The sequence below is a fragment of the Pavona decussata genome, unplaced genomic scaffold (genome assembly GCF_977016875.1).
Source record: "Pavona decussata unplaced genomic scaffold, jaPavDecu1.1 SCAFFOLD_78, whole genome shotgun sequence".
Classification (NCBI taxonomy): Eukaryota; Metazoa; Cnidaria; class Anthozoa; order Scleractinia; family Agariciidae; genus Pavona; species Pavona decussata.
Window position 1 is genome coordinate 2,032,501 of NW_028145496.1, and position 17,278 is coordinate 2,049,778.

Here is a 17,278-nt window from a genome sequence, read left to right on the forward strand (position 1 = left end):
GTTTGCTCCGAGTGCCATATATATGCGTTATTGACCAAGCGTGAGGTCAAGATGGCTGGATATTGGCCAAGTTCTTTTTTGCGTTTTTATGGACCGAGACGAAGTCGAGGTCCATAAAAACGCAAAAAAAAAAAGAACGAGGCCAATATCCAGCCATCTTGACCAAACAAGCTTGGTCAATAAAGGATTTATTACATGGCTTTACCTTCAAGTTAAAACTACAACAACAACAACAAAAACAGGACATGAAACTGCTCTACTCGGAAAGAAATTCTTCATAGCCGGTTGGTGCAAGATTTATTTTCAGTGCATATTTTGATTAGCATGTAATCGTGGGAAACAAGGAATCCTAAATTATCTTAGGGCTCTAACTTTATAATGGCTTAAAGGGAGTATGCAATTATTGAGAACGAAAAATTTAGATTTTCGCAAGAGCGGGAAGATTTGACAGAATCCGGCAAACTCGCCATTTTCAGCCGATCGCGCGGTGGCGTAAATAATAAACATTTTCACACAGTTTTCGGCTTCCAATCATTCATTCTTGAATGAAATAATAGATTTTGAGATTATATGCAAACATAAGCTGAAAAAAGGGCGGGTAAATCAGAAAACTGGGCGAAACTTTGATAAGATTTTGTTGTTTACAACAAGCAAGACGCGGCTAAATTAAAAACGTGAGCTTCTTCGGCCAACTTGAAAAAAATACTTTTCTGAACTGCTCTAAACACTTAACTACGCTATGATGTAAATACAGTCATTACAAACCCAGAAAACTTACCAATTTGACACTCGACTTTAAACAATAAGTTTTACAAAATCAACTCTATCTAAAATACTGCACGCAGAGCAACTCACCGATTCAACTCACATTCATTGTAGCTGAAACAAAATTTTCACTACACCAGGACGATTCCATTCTCTTTCCTTTCCTTTAGGTAAATGTTGAGAGTTTACCGAACTTTTTAGTAAGCGTTTTCCCCCAAAACAACGAGAAATCGAAGAAAAGATTGCATTGTTGTTGGGATTAAACTTTCGATGCAAAGCGGACGGGCAACGGGTAATCCCGAGCGGGCAAGATAGCTCCATCTTGCCCGCTCAGGTAGCCAATCACAGCGCAGGATTTGACTCATCTTGCCGCTCGCGGAGCCAGCCATATAATAAAATAAACTACTTACTAGCCTAGCTTGCTCGAGCCGTACTGGAGAATCTTGGCCCTCGGTCGTTTTTGTACGGACCTCGCTGGGTTCGATCCGTACTGCTACGACCTCGGGCCAAGATTCCCCAGCACGGCCCCCGCGCTCGGTTAGTAAGAGGTTATTATCGCAAAAAGTGTTAGTAGTATTGTATTCTGTGTATTACGTGAAGCTAATAAATGTCTTTAAAGCTTTAAAAAAAAAATAGAAGAACACAGGGGATGATCAGTAGAACAGTACATGCATGTACCAGACGGTTCAGTTACCATTACCAATATTTTAATTTGCACATGAAATGTAACAACAATCACAATAAACATTGTTTGGTACTTCAGTATGTTTAGTAACTCCAGTTATACTATAAGTATAAGTGCTGATTTCTTCTTGCGTGCTGTCTAAATATGTCACCTTTGATTCCTGTAATGATTTATTCTAACTAAAAATTGGTAATCGATACATCTAGTGTAATTTAAATCGCCATTTACCAAGTGAAGTGTTAGTTTTACAAGAATGTTTTACAAAAAACTGCAGCTAACGAGAACATTTAAGCAAAATACTTAAAACTGTTGTCTTTCGTGCTCCTAGATCCTGAAGCAACTGCAGTTCGAGGTAAACATCCGTTGCTCATCCCTGATTTTCTTAGCACCCTTCCCCTTGTGCTTCATGAGGACCGGGAAACCATACTGGGAACGTCTGGCGATGCAAAAATTGTCTTAAAATCCTCAAACGAAAAGAAGCTGTCCCTCGACAAAATAACCTTTCCTCAGTGGTCAGCTGCCAATTTCAGAATTATGCATACCTTGATGAAAGAGGGGGCCCTTTCAACTACTGAAGAGGTACTCAACTACATTATGTACAATGCCAAGATCTCCGAATTGGCAAAATGCTACCCTTTGCCAAGGGTTATGCAGTATGATGACCTCTTTAGAAGAATGCAGTTTGCCACTAAGTGCAAATGGGGCATTGAGAGCCAGTTTATTTCCCAACAAACTTTGCACAGACCGGAACCCACCACTGCTACCCCCTCTCGCCAGACCAATCGCAAGACACCTCGCCCCGTCATCAACCAGGCCACAGGGAAGCAAGTGTGCTATGAATTCCAGAGACGAGAGGGATGTCGATTTGGCTCCTCTTGCCGATACGACCATGTCTGTATCAAGCCCCAATGTCTTGGGTCTCACCCACAGTGGCAGCACCTATCCTCTTCACCCTCGGACCCCCAATACTGAACTCACACTTCCCTGCAGAGCTACTTCCGACATCTGTTTTGAGCCCACAACCAGCAGGAGGTAGCTCGAATAATACGTTGCATACACAGACAGCAGAGTGTGGTAAAACTTCTACATGTATGTCATATGTAGGGCCTTATCTTCAGCCTACGCAGCAGCCCGATGCAGCCCAAGTTTCCACTGACTTGATTTTTGAAACTTGGGCAACAGAGCTACAAAATGACCTTGACAAGGAATTTATTCTTTCTGGTGTTAGGGAAGGTTTTCATCTTCTCCCTGTTGATCATACAGTCACACCTGCTTTTACAAGGAACAATCAATCGGTTTTAAAGCCTGGTGCCAAAGATCAGATTGAAGCTCAGATTGAACAAGGGTTATTGGATGGCCATTGGGCACTTGCAGACGAGACGCAAACACCTCTAATTGTTAACGCACTAGGAGCAGTTCCAAAGAAGGACTCAACCGAGTTAAGAATGATAATGGATTGTAGTCGCCCTTTGAATACAAGCGCAAACTCTTACATGGACTTGGAACATTATAAATATGTAACTGTTGATCATGCCGCAGATCAAGCACAGCCAGGTTGCTGGTTGGCAAAGGTAGATCTAAAACATGCTTATCGGAGTGTAGGAACTCATCCTGACAGCTGGCGTATTACAGGCATGTCCTGGTGTTTCAAGGGCTACCGCAACCCCACGCTTTTATTTGACAAGTAAATCCCCCTTGGAGCTCGAATTTCCCCTATGATATTCCATAGGCTCACACAGTCAGTTTGCCGCATGATGGCTCATAGAGGGTACACTGTTTTAGCCTACCTTGATGATTTCCTTATTATCGAGACCTCTCAGCATCGGTGCCAAGCAGCTTTTGATACTCTGATTACTCTTCTGGAGTCCCTCGGTTTTACAATCAATTGGACCAAAGCCGTTCGCCCCACTCAAACATTGATCCTCTTAGGAGTGGTAATTGACACTGCCAAACGTGAACTCCGTCTTCCTGAAGATCGTGTAGCAGAATTAATGACTCTCCTTCAGGAAACATTGTCTAAACGTAAATGCTCCAAACTGCATCTTCAGCGTCTCATTGGGAAACTTAACTGGGCAGCACGCGTAGTCAGGGGAGGTCGCACTTTCCTCAGGCGCCTCATCACCCTGGCAAACTCTGTCAGGGGTCAGCATCAACACGTGTATCTGAATCTTCAAGCACGAGCTGACCTCCAGTGGTGGGCCTCGCTTCTACCAGCAAACAACGGTAAAGCTCTCTTCCCGGGAGATATCCCTCAGCTCACTTCACCAGTGTTCACCGATGCTTCTGTGGCTGGTGGTGGATGTGTTTGGCAGTCCGACTGGCTCTATGTCAACTGGGCATTAGATTATCCCGACCTCTGCCCTCTCCATATCAACTATAAGGAGACATTTTCAATTCTTCTTGCAGCCTTTCGTTGGGCACCTTATTGGATAGGGCACAGAGTATGCATCAAATCAGACAGTCAAGTAGCAGCCGCTATCATCAACAAAGGCTCAACGCCCTGTACAATTATTATGGACTGGGTACGGACCCTCTTTTGGCTTAAGGAATACTACAATTTTAGCTTATCAGTTGAACATATCCCCGGTATATCCAACAGTTAGGCAGATAGCATTTCACGTCTTGATGAAGTACAGCATTTTTCAACGTTCCAAGTATGGCTTTCCCAGTCCTCTGCCCATTATCAGCTAGAATCTCATACGTCTCCGTCCTCTCTTGCTCTTGTTAGGTTCACGAGACCAATGGCAACTGGACTGTGAGGTACTTTTCTTCCGCCGCCAAGCCTACGCCCAGTCTACGAAGTCTACGTATTTAAGTCAAACTCGCTCATACCTTTCGTTTTGCGTGTACTATGGTTACAAGCCTCTTCCAGCCTCTACACTAACTCTAAACCGTTATTCAGCATTCTTGGCAAGATCCCTCTCAGCATCTTCTATTCCGGCATACTTGAATGCAGTTCGCATCCTGCACCTCGAACATGGTCATACCGACCCAACTAAAGATAATTTCCACCTGGCCACTACACTTCGAGGTATCCGTCGTATTAAAGGTTTGACTGTTTCCCAGAAGGAACCTGTTACCCCTAAGATGCTGTTAGCTTTCAACCACCACCTGGATTTAGATAATCCCGTTCACGCAACTTTCTGGGCAGTCTGCCTAGTCGCATTCTTTGGCTTGTTACGCAAAGCTAACCTACTCAGTAAAGGTCTTGCACAATTTAATCCGGAAAAACACTTGCGACGTAGGGACATCTTTTTCTTCACCGACTGGGTCGTTGTTGTCAACAGGTGGTCAAAAACTATCCAGTTTAGCCAACGAGTCCTGACGATCCCCTTGCCTAGAATTCCACAGCACCCATTGTGCCCGTATACCGCACTACACAATGCCTTCCAGATGGTACCTGCTCCGTTATCTGGGCCAGCATTTGTCATACCAACATCACACGCGAACAGTTTGAAACCACTAACATATGCCAAGTTTGACTCGTTTCTTAAATGTTTGGCTGTCAAATTGAATCTGGACCCAACTCAAATCAGCGGACATAGCTTCCGGGCGGGTGGGGCCACTTTGGCTTTCAAGGCCCAACTCCCGGCGGAACTTATCAAACGCTTGGGAGATTGGCACTCCGATGCCTATCGTTCTTACATCCATATCCCCGTTAAGGACAGAATGCAGGCCGTCAGTCGACTCATTTCTTTTGTTTAGGTTACTACGCTTTTTCACATTATTAGGCCCCTTCATTAGGTCGTCTTTGGGTTAGGTCGTGCCGCCCTTGGGGCAAATGTTATTAAATGGAAGGGACCCCTTCAGGACCCTTCCCTTATACCCCCAGACGTGTCATGTTGTTGTTTTATTACATTAGCTTGCACAGAGTCAAGTCTAAAATAATACCTGTTTATTTTTATTTAACTCGGCCTCGGGAAGAGAAAGAGGGCTGGCACTAGTTTTCGCACCTGCGCACTCAGCTATTTCTTCCATGCCATGTGCTTGCTCGGTAGTTTTTTGATCTTCGCTGCCCTCCCTCCCCTTTCCCCATTGTTGTTATTATACATGTTATGCGTACACCCCCGTTGTGGGGGCAAATGTTATTAAATGGAAGGGACCCCTTCAGGAGTCTTCCCTTATACCCCCAGACATGTCAAGTTGTTGTTTTATTATATTAGCTTGCACAGAGTTAATGCCCCTTTGAAAACGTATCAGTTTTCCAGTGTTACGATATTTTGAACTGCCAATTTTTAGCCGAAGAGAACTTTGGATTTCCCGCTTTACAACTTAATCCTAATCTCTGAGACAATTAAGGCATTCCGAACAGATATCCATCGAAATGAGCGGTTGGGAGCCCCAGTTTTCGATTTTGCCGTTCAACATATTAAATGACGTAAGGGCGGTAGCCAGTTTACAATCGCATATTTAATTATACCCATGCGCTAGGAAAGAACTTTGCGGCTCCAAAACAAAACTTTCAAAATTTAATTTATCCACGAATAAATAAGCTATTGAAAGGATTAAACTATCTGTGTAAAGCTTGGAATATGCAGAATAAGAAAAAAGCATCGATTGTTGCCTGGTACAACGTATTTAATTGACAAACGACTTGCGTTTCACGGGAATCGGGTGCAATTTGATGCTTTAGTTAGTAATAGCGGGTGACAGGGGTCGGGAAACCAATTTGGTGGGCCTCTCGGGTTGGCGCTCCCCTTCCCCTCGCGTGTCTCCCTTCCTCGGGCATCCTATATTTTTCATGTAGGCAACATTACCACAGGAAGTAATGCCTGTAGTAGCTCTACGGCCGGAGGCGAGGTGAGTGTAATTGGGGAAAATGGGGTGTATATTTTGTCGGTGCAAGGGGGGGGGGGGGGGTGGGGGTGGGAGTGGGGTTACGCAATGTCCTGGAGGAGGGGAGTGATTGGCTCACTGATTTTTTTTTTTTTTTTTTTTTTTTTGGTCCCGGTTATTAAATTTGGTAACTGTGACGGACTGTAGGGACATTTGAATGTCAAGTGCCAGAACATTGGATTTCATTTTGTCAAATAAACGTCACTGCATCCGAAAGAGTTCTCTTTCCCTGGCAATGACAGACTGGCAACGACAAAAAACCTATGGGGTAAAAAATATTCCTAGATGGCGGCGCGCTCGGAATCTGAAAGCAAAAATAGACGATACCCATTTTAAATTATTAAAGGGTATACGTTCTTTTCATCCTCACAGTCTATCTTTCCTTGAGTCTCTGGGTGTTTAATCTCTTTTCACTTTCGTATAATCAATAGCCTTCGAGGCACAAGTACCAAAAGGAGAAGGTAAGGACTCTCGTATAGATTTATACTAATGCTGGATAGTTCGACTAAAATTTGTACAAGTTGAACAAATTGCAATAATCGCGAAGTAGTACAAGTAACACGAAATTATATTTTCAAGTGACGCTTCAACGGACGTTGCCTTCGTGGGTTCGTAAATTCCGTAATGCAAATTAGCGACAACGATGGTATTTGCTTATTTATCGAGGAATCTACGGTGGGATTAACTGCCGCAGTTTACGATTTTTCTGAAACTTTTTCCAAACATTGCCTCATCCGAAAAGTTGAAAAGGTTGAAGAGAAATTGTATATTTCCAAATACAATCCAACTCTAAATGCATTAAAATTACCCTAATTGCTCGCGCAAACTCTGCTTTCGTATTATTGTTCTAATTACCAAAGAAACCGACGAAACTTTAAACACAAAAAGATCTATGTAAACTTAAATATAAATTTTGGCGCCGGCGGAAAAGAAAAGGTAAAATTTTGTAAACAGGTGAACTAGGTCGAGAGTGTTCTATTAAAGAAAAGCACGTTTAAAATTCCGAGTGATAATTATGCGGCGTATTCAGTTATGTTGATATGCTAAACAAATTTTCCACCCTTGAATCGCATTCTGCCCCATACAATAACTTCGCGACTATCAAAGCTATGACAATGACACTGTGAATATAAATAGTACGTCCAAAGATGTTTCCTTTGAGGTTAGCAACAAGAAGTGATGACGTCATATTGTGTGGAAATAACATAAATTTCTGAAAAAAGGACGAGGTTTCATATCGTTTGCTTAAAATTAAAAAAGTTATTCGGGTTCAAAGTCGCAGGGGGCAGAATCCCTTCCCCTCCCCCGCCTTCTCCTCCAGTCTACATAGGATTAAAGGAGTGATCTGCACATATGAAATGTATGCACGTTGCGCACCGTGGATTATTTGATTGGTGGATGGGCTTTTAGATTGTTACGTTTTTTCACAAAAATTAAACATAAAATGAAACCGAGAAAATGCCCCAAGTGCACTTATTTCATATTATAAACAGGATTGATTTTCATCTCAGCTCGTTTAACGGAGTAGTAATAATTCTTCCAGTGATACCAGTTCACACCGTCAGCGAAAGAAGAGTGGTTCCCCTGAAGATAGCGGCCGTTCAGGTTGGAGTAGTGACAGACATTGTACCACCAGGCTCCCTTGTATCGCGTGGCACAATGCTGGCCAGAATTCTTGTCATTGTCTCGATCTTTTGTGCTGAACGGCATGCCATAATGATAGGAAAGGGAATCACCAGCTGTTCCTGGAAAAAACACACAAGATCGAAGGGAAGCTAGTTACTTTCCCTATAGGTATCACAACATCCCATCGTTAATATCTCGGTATCACAGGCTTAAAACGCGGAAGTTTTATTGTCGATAACTTTTAATAACTCGTTTACCCAGTCTGTGAGACAGTTGTCGTCAACTGCCATCTTTAGTGTACCTCCACAGACTGAAGAAAGACCCAAAATAACTTTCCAAATTCCGAAAGCTTTTGACCCAAATTAAAGATATTTATCAAAATTAGAGTTCGATCTCCGCTATTTTGCCTAGAAAAACGAAAAGTTTCTCGTCATGGGATTCGAACCCGCGCTGAGGCCGAAAACCGGAAATGACGTAGAAAGAAGAGCCCGCGAATTCTTTTCCGGTTAGATTCCCCTGGATTTCTTTAGCAAGATTCGGAAAATGGCTTGATTTTAAAATTCCAAAATAAAATTTTCTAGTTCGTGTTTTGTGGAAAATTCAATAATACCGTATCGATTTATAGTTGCTTGATGCTTAAATCTAGTAACAACGGTGAAGGTCTTCGTAATTGGCATTTCTTTCGGGTTTTGTTCGGACCCACACGATTCGATTTGTTTGCTAACCCCACGACCTCTGCTTACTTTTCTGAAGATTGTTCTCAACCACAAATTCTCATAGCTATGTCTGTGGAAAGATGGAAAGCTCACAAAATGCCATTTCAACCTTGTTTTAAAGAAGGACTATCAGAAAATAAGAGCATAGGCGCGATGGAGGACAGCACGTTCAATAAAGCCATGAACACCTCTTCGCACTCGTTTTGTGGAATCCGTAAACGAGCTCACTCCGCTGTTGCACAGCTAATCACGTACGACAGACCGTCCTCATAGCTCTGCTAACGAATCTCCGTCGGCAATTTCGATTCTACTATTTTGTTCAGAAGAAAAGCAAGCAAAAGAACTGCGCTAATCCCCAGAATTCATATTGTCTTCAGTGTTGTTGAACAAGAGAGGTTTTTCATCTACGTCATAGATCACGTCACGTGCTCTACCGAAGACGATTCCTACTTCCGGTCTTCAAAACGGGGAAAATTTCGCTTTTTTTTCCGGCAATTTTCGGCCTTTGACTTTTTTCTTTTGTACTTTTTGTGCCGTTTACCCTTTATTATAGTCCAAATGCTACCTAGACTAGCCCTATATATGCCTGCGATCAACAATATAAACTGCTATTCGACAACTATAAGTGCTCGATGGAGCTTTTCCTAAAAAGCTCAAAATGATCGATAAATTTGTTTTTGCGTGTGAGAGTTTAATAACTAGCAACAAACACTGAAGATGGCGTATTTTGTTGTCGACAGTTGTCTCCCAGACTGGGTAAAACGAGTTCTTCAAAGTTATCGACGTTAAAACTGCCACGTTTGTTAGGGACAACTAAAGAAGTGTTCATTATTGAAAAGGGAAACTGATGTTTGCCGATGGTCATGTTTGCACTTTATAATCCATGACTTGGTTTGCACACTGGATTACTTGACATGGACAAAATTTTCTGATCGACAACAAACGAAGTAGTTGAAAATGATGTATTATTCAGTGAGTGACACAGGCATACTGGGAAAAAGGAAATCCGAGTGTTCCTATCAGTACGCAGGATGTTTGTCCTAAGAACCTAGTTTAATGGCCTAAGCTCCAACGAGTCTCCTGTAGCTCAGTGGAAGAGCATCCGAACTAGTAATCAGGAGGTCTTAGGTTCGACTCCTGATAGGAGCACTCGGATTTTTTTTTTCCGAGTATGCCTGTGTCACATCATTCTCATACTTTAAGGTTATTCCAGCCCAATTAACTTGCACCAAGTAGCCGAATTATCCAGGTATAATTAGTTGAAAAGGCTTTCAACTTATAAAGGAGAAAGGAATATACCCTGCTACACTTATTCTCCATAAAACTCTGTCAGTTTACGTTGCTGTTTTGCTAACAGTTTTAACGCACCCGCAGAACCATCGTTTTGCTCCTTAACGCTTTCTTTTCTAGCGCCCTCGTTGCCGTAGTCTTCGTGTTGGCGTGAATCTTTCTAATCGCCCCCCACCCCTCCTCTCTCCGCAATCTGGTTCTTGACGGGAATTAAACCCATGCCCTTCCGGCGCACACCGGTCAAGATGTTCTAATCAAGATGAACTCCTTATGATGTTTAAACAACAGAAACTTATTTCAAACCCGTTATATGCTTCATATCTCTTATTCATACCCACTAGCTACACCCACGAGAACTAGCTGACGCAATAGTAAATTTAACTTATTTCAGGTAATTGCAACAAACAACAAATGACAGCAAACCGTTTTAAATTAGCGGTTAGGCCTACCAAGTGAAGGTCAGTGCCTAACCCCAAATAGCTATTCCTTGTCTAAATGGAGCTCTCAGTTCTCTGCCTTGAAATGACGGCTTCTGTACGCATGTTCTCATCTACCTCGGGACTATAATGATTAAGAATAGTACATTGTGTAAACATCATAAGGTGTCCCACTAAGACTAACCGATCGCTAAGCTACTAAGAACTCGTATCGAGACAGGCCATACACTAGGATTAGCAATCAAGAAAAACTCATGTGGTTGTAAACAATTAAAATTCTAAATTTTAACGTGGTAGATAAAACAGAAAAGAGGAACCTTTAACCTTTCCTTTTTGACAAGGCTTAAAAGTTACCATCTTTCCTTCTTTAATCTGAATCTAATTCTTTGCATTCTCACCATTGTATGTACCAAGCGTCAGACTGTAATTGCTTCCCTCATCTGCAACACCAAACAAGTTGTACTCTGCGTAAGCTGTGGTTCCGTTGAAGTCTTCAAGATCAACGCGAAGCCTGCTTCCTTCTTTTGTTAGACGATGAATCTTGTCCAGTCCAAGCCAAAATTCACCACTCAGATTACCAAAGCCTCGTTTGTAGTCGTCCCAGCCAAGATAGAAGTCAACGGAACCGTCCAGTCTTTTCTGAATCACTGTCCACCCTCCTCCGGCTGTTGTTTGGTCGCAAAAAACCTTAAATGCGTTGTCATTGTCAGGTTTAATGGTGTAAATACCATCTCTCCTTAGGCCTGCCTTGTAAATGTTAACACAGTTTATTGCTGAAAATTAAAAGAATAATTGACAATATAAGATAACGAACACCCGACTCTAATTTAATTGCCGTACCACTGAATTCACAGGTACGCAAAGTATCGAAATCAATTGAAAATGAAAAAATCCAACTGATTTGTTCCATTGAGTGATCACTTTGCATTTGCTTTACATTTCTGATTTCTGCGAGGGACACACCAATACTCAAATACTAGGATTTGAATTCGTTCGAATAAACTCAGTAATCAAACTCGCCATACAATAACTTTGTAGACGCGATCCATTGATCCGAGATTTTCGGAATTTCTAGTAAAGAAAAGAATGGAAAAATGATTTCCGAAGTGTCCCTTTCGAAATTTTGGCAGGCCTCCCGAGCTTGTCCTTTTTTCCGGAAATTCAGAATTACAGGACATTTTCTGTTCCATAAAAAGTCACACTTGTTTTGTCGGATTACAGGTCACGTTTCATTTCACTCAGATGTCAACGTTATGTCTAATTCCAAAGAAAAGCCCCTCTTTTTTCTTGCATAGTATTCTCTAACCTTACTTTCTTGTGTTGAACCGTAACTGAAGTCTTTTTAATGACTAGCATATTCCTTCAGCCTAGAAAGTCTCAAGATGTGCTCAATTTCTGTAGCCACCTTTTGGAAAATCAGGTCTGATATATTCCACCTGGGGTTTGGCTAAAAGGAGGCCCACGGCCCGCGGCCCACCTCACCTCAGTTCACAGCCCTGGCAATTTTTTTTTACGCCCACTTCAAGATAATGGATAAATTATTTAGCCTAATTTAGCTCAGATAGTTTGCAGTTTAAGCTTGCAGTTAGCCTACATATTGGGGGTAAGGTTATCTAGCTCAAAAATTGCTAATTTTGGTAGTCAGTCGTCGGTAGTCTAGTGGTAAAGTTCCGCTTGGGAATCCGACGACCATGGTTGGACCCTTCTTTTTCTTACTCAAAAATGTAGGGAAAAGTCAGTGGTTTTTTTTATAGTATTTTCTGATTTTAGGTCTACTACAGCGCATGCTGAGATGTCATGTGCATCGGCATCTGAGTGTGGTCGACCGACTTGTCGATCGACAACGGTGAGACTCGATTCGTTTGTAATTTCAATCATTTTAATCCTTGTAGCTGTTTCTTTTTCCTCAGAGGAAAACGTTTAATCCTATATATGTACGCCCGTACATATAAATGTTCGTACGTCGATGACCTCGGCAGAATTTTGTCAACATAATGGACGTTCGTTTTGAAACGACGTAAGTTTTAACAGACTTGAAACTCTTATCTAATGAAATTATTTCATGAATTTGGTGTTTAGTAGTTTTTACAAATTGTACTGATTGCCAACATGGGATTACGTTCTGGGCAGTTTGACTTTTTGGGGTCTGGTTTTAACCTTCAGTGGGGACTTGTAATGTGACCTCATTCGCCGAAGCAAAAACTGATACACATAGTCACAAGACCTTTTTAAAAATTGTTTACTCAATAAAATAAAATAATTTTATTAAATGAATTACTTACAAGTGTTTCTTTTAGCTGAATAAAAAATACTTAACTTATAGTTCCATTGACGTACCGCTGACAAAAAAATAGGGACTGGACCGCGAGCCGTGGGGCCGTGAAGTGGGAAGTGGGCCGCCGGGCCGTGGGCTTTAAGGTGGGCCGCGGGCCGCCTTTTGGCAAAACCCGAATATATATATGAGGTACTGAAATAGCGAATTGTCTCAAAGAGCATTCCACATATCTCGACCTAGCGCGCTCTCTTTTCACGGGCCAAGCTAAATATTTTAAGTTGAGAAATAAGAAAAATTAAAGTTCTTTTATTACCAGCATATTCAGGTACCCCCGATGATATGGTCATCTGTAATATTGCAAAAATCATTCTATTTAAGGAATAGCAAACATTGTATTCTTTACGTGGGCAATTTCAAATGGAGTGGGCAATTTCAGGTGCAGATAAAATATAGTTTGGAACAAAGCACAATAGATGTAAAAACGATTGTGAAAATATCAAATCGAGAAAACGTTTCCTTGTCTAGGACGAAAGTTTTAAAAATGTACTAAGTTGCATAATTTCAATCTCTCCATCGGGCACGTTTAGGTCGATTTCGAACTTTCCCAATTTTTGCCAAAATAAAATTTCGGGAACTTTTGAATATTATTTTTGAAAATAGTTCATCAAAAGGGTCTATCGGAGCAAATAAAAAGAAATTCGAATTTTCGCTTCTGTCGCCGGATTCTTGAAAGTTACTGACAATGGCTCTTAAGTCCGCAAGCCAGTTTTATGGACCAAGATAAAAAATTTAAACTAAAACCCGTGAAGGCCTTACCGTTATTGACGCCACAATTTTCTCCACTCCACGGCTGTCTGCACGAGCAGGAAAAAGTTTCCTTTTCGTTGTCAAATAAACAAGAGCCTCCGTTTAGGCAGCTGGTCATTATAGGCTTCCCTGTAATAAAAAGATAAAAGTATAACAACAGCAAAATTTTTATTTTATCAGGGGCATCCAGCAACAAATTGAAAGCAAACTACTTAATTAAAAATGTTGTCTGCTGTGTTTCCAGATCATTTTGTCCCGTTCGTACAGACATTTCATGGTAAGCTAAAAACATTTGATCTTTTCCCATGCTTAGGCTGAAATTTAACTTGCAGAGAGTCAGTTAAGGACACGGAATTTTATTTCCGGAATTTACTAGCTGTTGTTGGCTTTATGAGAATACTGGCTGACCTTTTGTTCGCATGTTTATCGAGATATTTTCCATTCCGAAAAAGAAGGAATTTATTTAGTTTTAAAATTTTTTTGAGCTGACATTTTGCCGAAGAAAACGCAGATTTTATTACGCCCGACCATCATAACAGATATCTACTAAAATAAACATGTTGGGTGCCCATGTTTTATGGGAATGTGCGATGAACACTGCATTTTAAGCTTTCTTTGTTTCCACTATATGTAATGACGAATTCTTTCGCTTTTCAAATAAAATTAAGTCAACGTGAACCCACCTTTAGAAACATTGAGAAAGTAACACCTTGTTGATCAACAAGCTCGGTGTCTTCCTTGATAGGAGCGCTGTCGTGCTTGTTCAGTTCATAAGTTCCCTTGTCACGTAGCTTGGAAGACTCCTTAAAGTTTGTGGAAGTACTCCATGAGCTTCTCAGACATGTCTGGCTGCAGGACATGAAACTTGGAGATCCAAACCGTTTAATAACATGACCTAGCAGTCGCTTATTTTCCCGCGTTACGAAGTAACCAGATCGAGAATTTTCTTCAGCAGCAAAAACCGCTGTTGTATTGAATATAATTTCATGTAAAACAATAAGTAGGTAAATCGTGTTAGGACGATTTTGTAGCACCCCTGACTTTACCATGGTACACTCTCCTCAAGCCTGAGTGAAGTATAATTTTTGCAGGAAAAGCAGCGCTACAAAGAAACAAATAAATCGTTTTCGTGGTTAGCATAACAACGACAGAAGCCTAGTTTGATTGACGTTCAGCAAACTTATATTTCACGATATTTTCGCATTTTAATTTTTAATTTTTTTGACAAACAGTTTGTAAATAGAAGCAATTTTTACATATTGTTTCTACAGTTGGGGTTGTTTGCTTTTGCATTCAAAGTTAGGAAAAGGCATACTATTCATGTCGCTTCTTTATGGATGCTGTGCGATTTCAGGGTTTGGGTGCCATCTCGAACTAGCTGACCACTCGCCTCGATTTCATGCGAGAGCTTTGAATCCCGCTGGCTAAACGAAGATCGAACGCACTTTACTAATCCATGATTATTACTAGTATATACGAACATATCAGCAGGTGAAGGACGTCACTAAAGCGAGGAACGGGGAATGGGGAATGGAGTTGACCAGCGGTGACTTCATAATTATAACGTTGGAGTCTGCACAGCAAGAATTAAGCGACGTTCGACGCTTTTGCAAGAGTGGTCGAAGTATGGAAGGTAAGTCTAATAGTATTTGGTATTTTTTTTTAATTATTGCGTTGGCATTTACTTTTTGGGGACATTATAAAGCAAGATACTTTGCTCCTCAGGAAAGGAAAGTGAAAACGTGCACTCAAGTTGACGATGTTGTTATCAACAGGTGAGAAAAAAAATCTTTGTCTTGACTCGAATTTAACACCTTAATTGAGATTAAGTAACCTACAACCTTTTGCTGAATTTTCGTCGGACGATGGCAAAACTGTGAGCTCGTTTGACCCTGAGTCCATTCTGGAAACTGCGATACGGAAACTAATTTACTCAAGTTAGCGAAATTTAGTTGGAATGAAGTGACGTCGTTGTCAAACTTTCAACTTAATCCTTTTAAGACGGCCTTCAAACTATTAAACAGATGGATAAAACGTGCTCGCCGATCCAAATACATGAGAACGGTCGAACAAAAATGACGAATATCTCACGCCAACATGACAAACTCGGTAGTTCGACAATAATTCAGTATTTGTGGGTAAATATATAGAATGAATAATTAAATTACGACACAATAAAATCAGTAAATCCACCTGGCAAATGATTTTCAACAGACTTTGGTTCCGATGTGCTGACTTACCTGGAACCTCCCATCTCTCTACCTGTAGTTTCACTTCACAACCTGCCGAAAACTTTAACAGCCTTTTTCAACACAAGTTGAAACAAGGTATCCAGAAAATGGATGAAACAAAAGAGGAAGAAAGTGTGCACTCAGGTAACTTACCGTTTCTTAATTAATTGGAGAATCTGCTATCTGTACGGCCTGAAGCAATACATGTTCTCTCTCTCTCTGTCTTTCCCATAAGGCATAGCGCCCTTTATAACAGCGTGTTTTTTTTACGCGAACGAGTTATTAAGTTTTTTTATTCCGTATTTTTTCCCCACGTCATATATTTCACCATTAAATATTTCTCTCTCCGTTCTAAAGAAACTTATTTCAGGATTCCTCTGGATTCCGGTTTCCGGAATGCTGGTTTTAGTGCTGCCCCCGTATTTTCACTGAAAGTTAAGCGTTCGATCCTTGGGTGCATTCCGACACCGAAGATGCGCCAAGTGTTTTAAAGTTCTACGCCAAGCGACCGCTGATTATGGAGGAAAGATTGCGTGACGAGCCAAAAGAGTGTCTGCGAGGAAGCCAAAGCGCCTTTCCCAGGGAAATGTTACGTCGACGCTTGTAGACTATAAATCCTACAGCAGGAGGGAAATTTTGGTGCTATCCCGACCATAACAACAATTCATTTGGACGGTAGAAGTTTCCAAAAGCTGCGGTCGTGTGCCAGTACGCCAAGCGATTTAGAAACCCATGCCACTGCAGACCTACATAACTTCGATCGCCATGTATAATTTTACCGCTGACCAACTCCATTCCCCATTCCCCATTCCTTGTTTTAGTAACGTCCATAGCTGAAACTATATGACCTTCATAAAAAAAAATATGAATATATACCGTATTTATTCATTTAACCGCCCTGGGCGCTTATTTAATTTTGGGCCCATGAGGGTGGGCGCTTATTCGAGGTGGGCGCTTATTACTTTCCCAACATTTTCAAAAAGCGAGGACATTAACAAAACCGAAGAGATAACAAGTATATTTCGCTTCAACAAGACAAAACAAAGTGTAAAAGCTAACATGAGCAAACCATAGACAATATAGAAGTTCATATTTGACTACCGTATCTAAAACCAATGTTGGAACACAACTGACGTCCCTTTAGTTACTTCAGCTGGGCTAGCTAGTACAGAAATGTTTTTTGTTGGGAGGGGGTTGGGGTGGACGCTTAACTTTATGGGCTTTCAGGGTGGGCGCTTTTTCGAGGTAGGTGCTTATTCGAAGCAACCAAATTGAAATTTGCAGTATGCTGTGCTCACCATTTTATAATCTCATGCAGCATAAACTATTAGTTATGATATGGCAGTAATTAGGGTTTTGATGTCAAACTTCGTGTTATTGAACCAAAACAGTTTTTAAGAAATTATATCTTCTGCATAATGGACACTAAAATTACTTAGTTAAATACTTTTAGTGTTTACCATAAAAAAAAACAGAATTCTAGTTTGACTGACATCCTGCAGAGCTATCAAAGATAGCTCGTCTGTTGTCAGACCACATTCTCAGCGCGTTGGCTGCAAACCTGTAGTTTTATTTATTATGTACGGAAGCTTATGGGTGCCATCTGAGTT

At 41.1% G+C, this 17,278-nt stretch overlaps 3 protein-coding genes across 3 annotated transcripts in view; 1 reads left to right on the forward strand and 2 right to left on the reverse strand.

Annotated features, from left to right (window-relative positions):
* The first annotated feature begins 3,204 nt into the window (after window positions 1-3,204).
* On the forward strand, window positions 3,205-4,053 carry LOC146476300 (uncharacterized). Its single transcript, XM_085114691.1, has one exon. The coding sequence runs from the start codon at window positions 3,205-3,207 to the stop codon at window positions 4,051-4,053; it is 849 nt and encodes a 282-aa protein (XP_084970817.1).
* A 1,654-nt stretch (window positions 4,054-5,707) lies between these two features.
* The window catches only part of LOC146476301 (C-reactive protein-like), a 29,892-nt gene continuing 18,321 nt past the window's right edge, over window positions 5,708-17,278 (reverse strand). The window contains exon 3 of the mRNA XM_085114868.1: window positions 5,708-5,721. The gene's annotated coding sequence lies outside the window, so the exon portion shown is untranslated. The remainder of the gene's footprint in view (window positions 5,722-17,278) is intronic.
* LOC146476302 (microfibril-associated glycoprotein 4-like) lies at window positions 6,768-14,601 on the reverse strand. Its single transcript, XM_085114693.1, has 4 exons — window positions 14,111-14,601; window positions 13,447-13,566; window positions 10,754-11,128; window positions 6,768-8,031 (listed from the first exon to the last, which is right to left on the reverse strand). The coding sequence occupies exons 1-4, from the start codon at window positions 14,484-14,486 to the stop codon at window positions 7,760-7,762; spliced, it is 1,143 nt and encodes a 380-aa protein (XP_084970819.1). The 5' UTR covers window positions 14,487-14,601; the 3' UTR covers window positions 6,768-7,759.

Bases quoted from the DNA above. Each gene is read 5' to 3' on its own strand.
- LOC146476302 (XM_085114693.1), bottom strand. From the start codon at position 14,486: ATGGTAAAGTCAGGGGTGCTACAAAATCGTCCTAACACGATTTACCTA. The intron at 11,129-13,446 runs GTAAGGCCTTCA...TTTAATTTTCAG, and splicing joins AAATTGTGGCGTCAATAACG to CAATAAACTGTGTTAACATT. The intron at 8,032-10,753 runs GTGAGAATGCAA...TGTTTTTTCCAG, and splicing joins GACGCTTGGTACATACAATG to GAACAGCTGGTGATTCCCTT.
- LOC146476300 (XM_085114691.1), top strand. From the start codon at position 3,205: ATGGCTCATAGAGGGTACACTGTTTTAGCCTACCTTGATGATTTCCTT.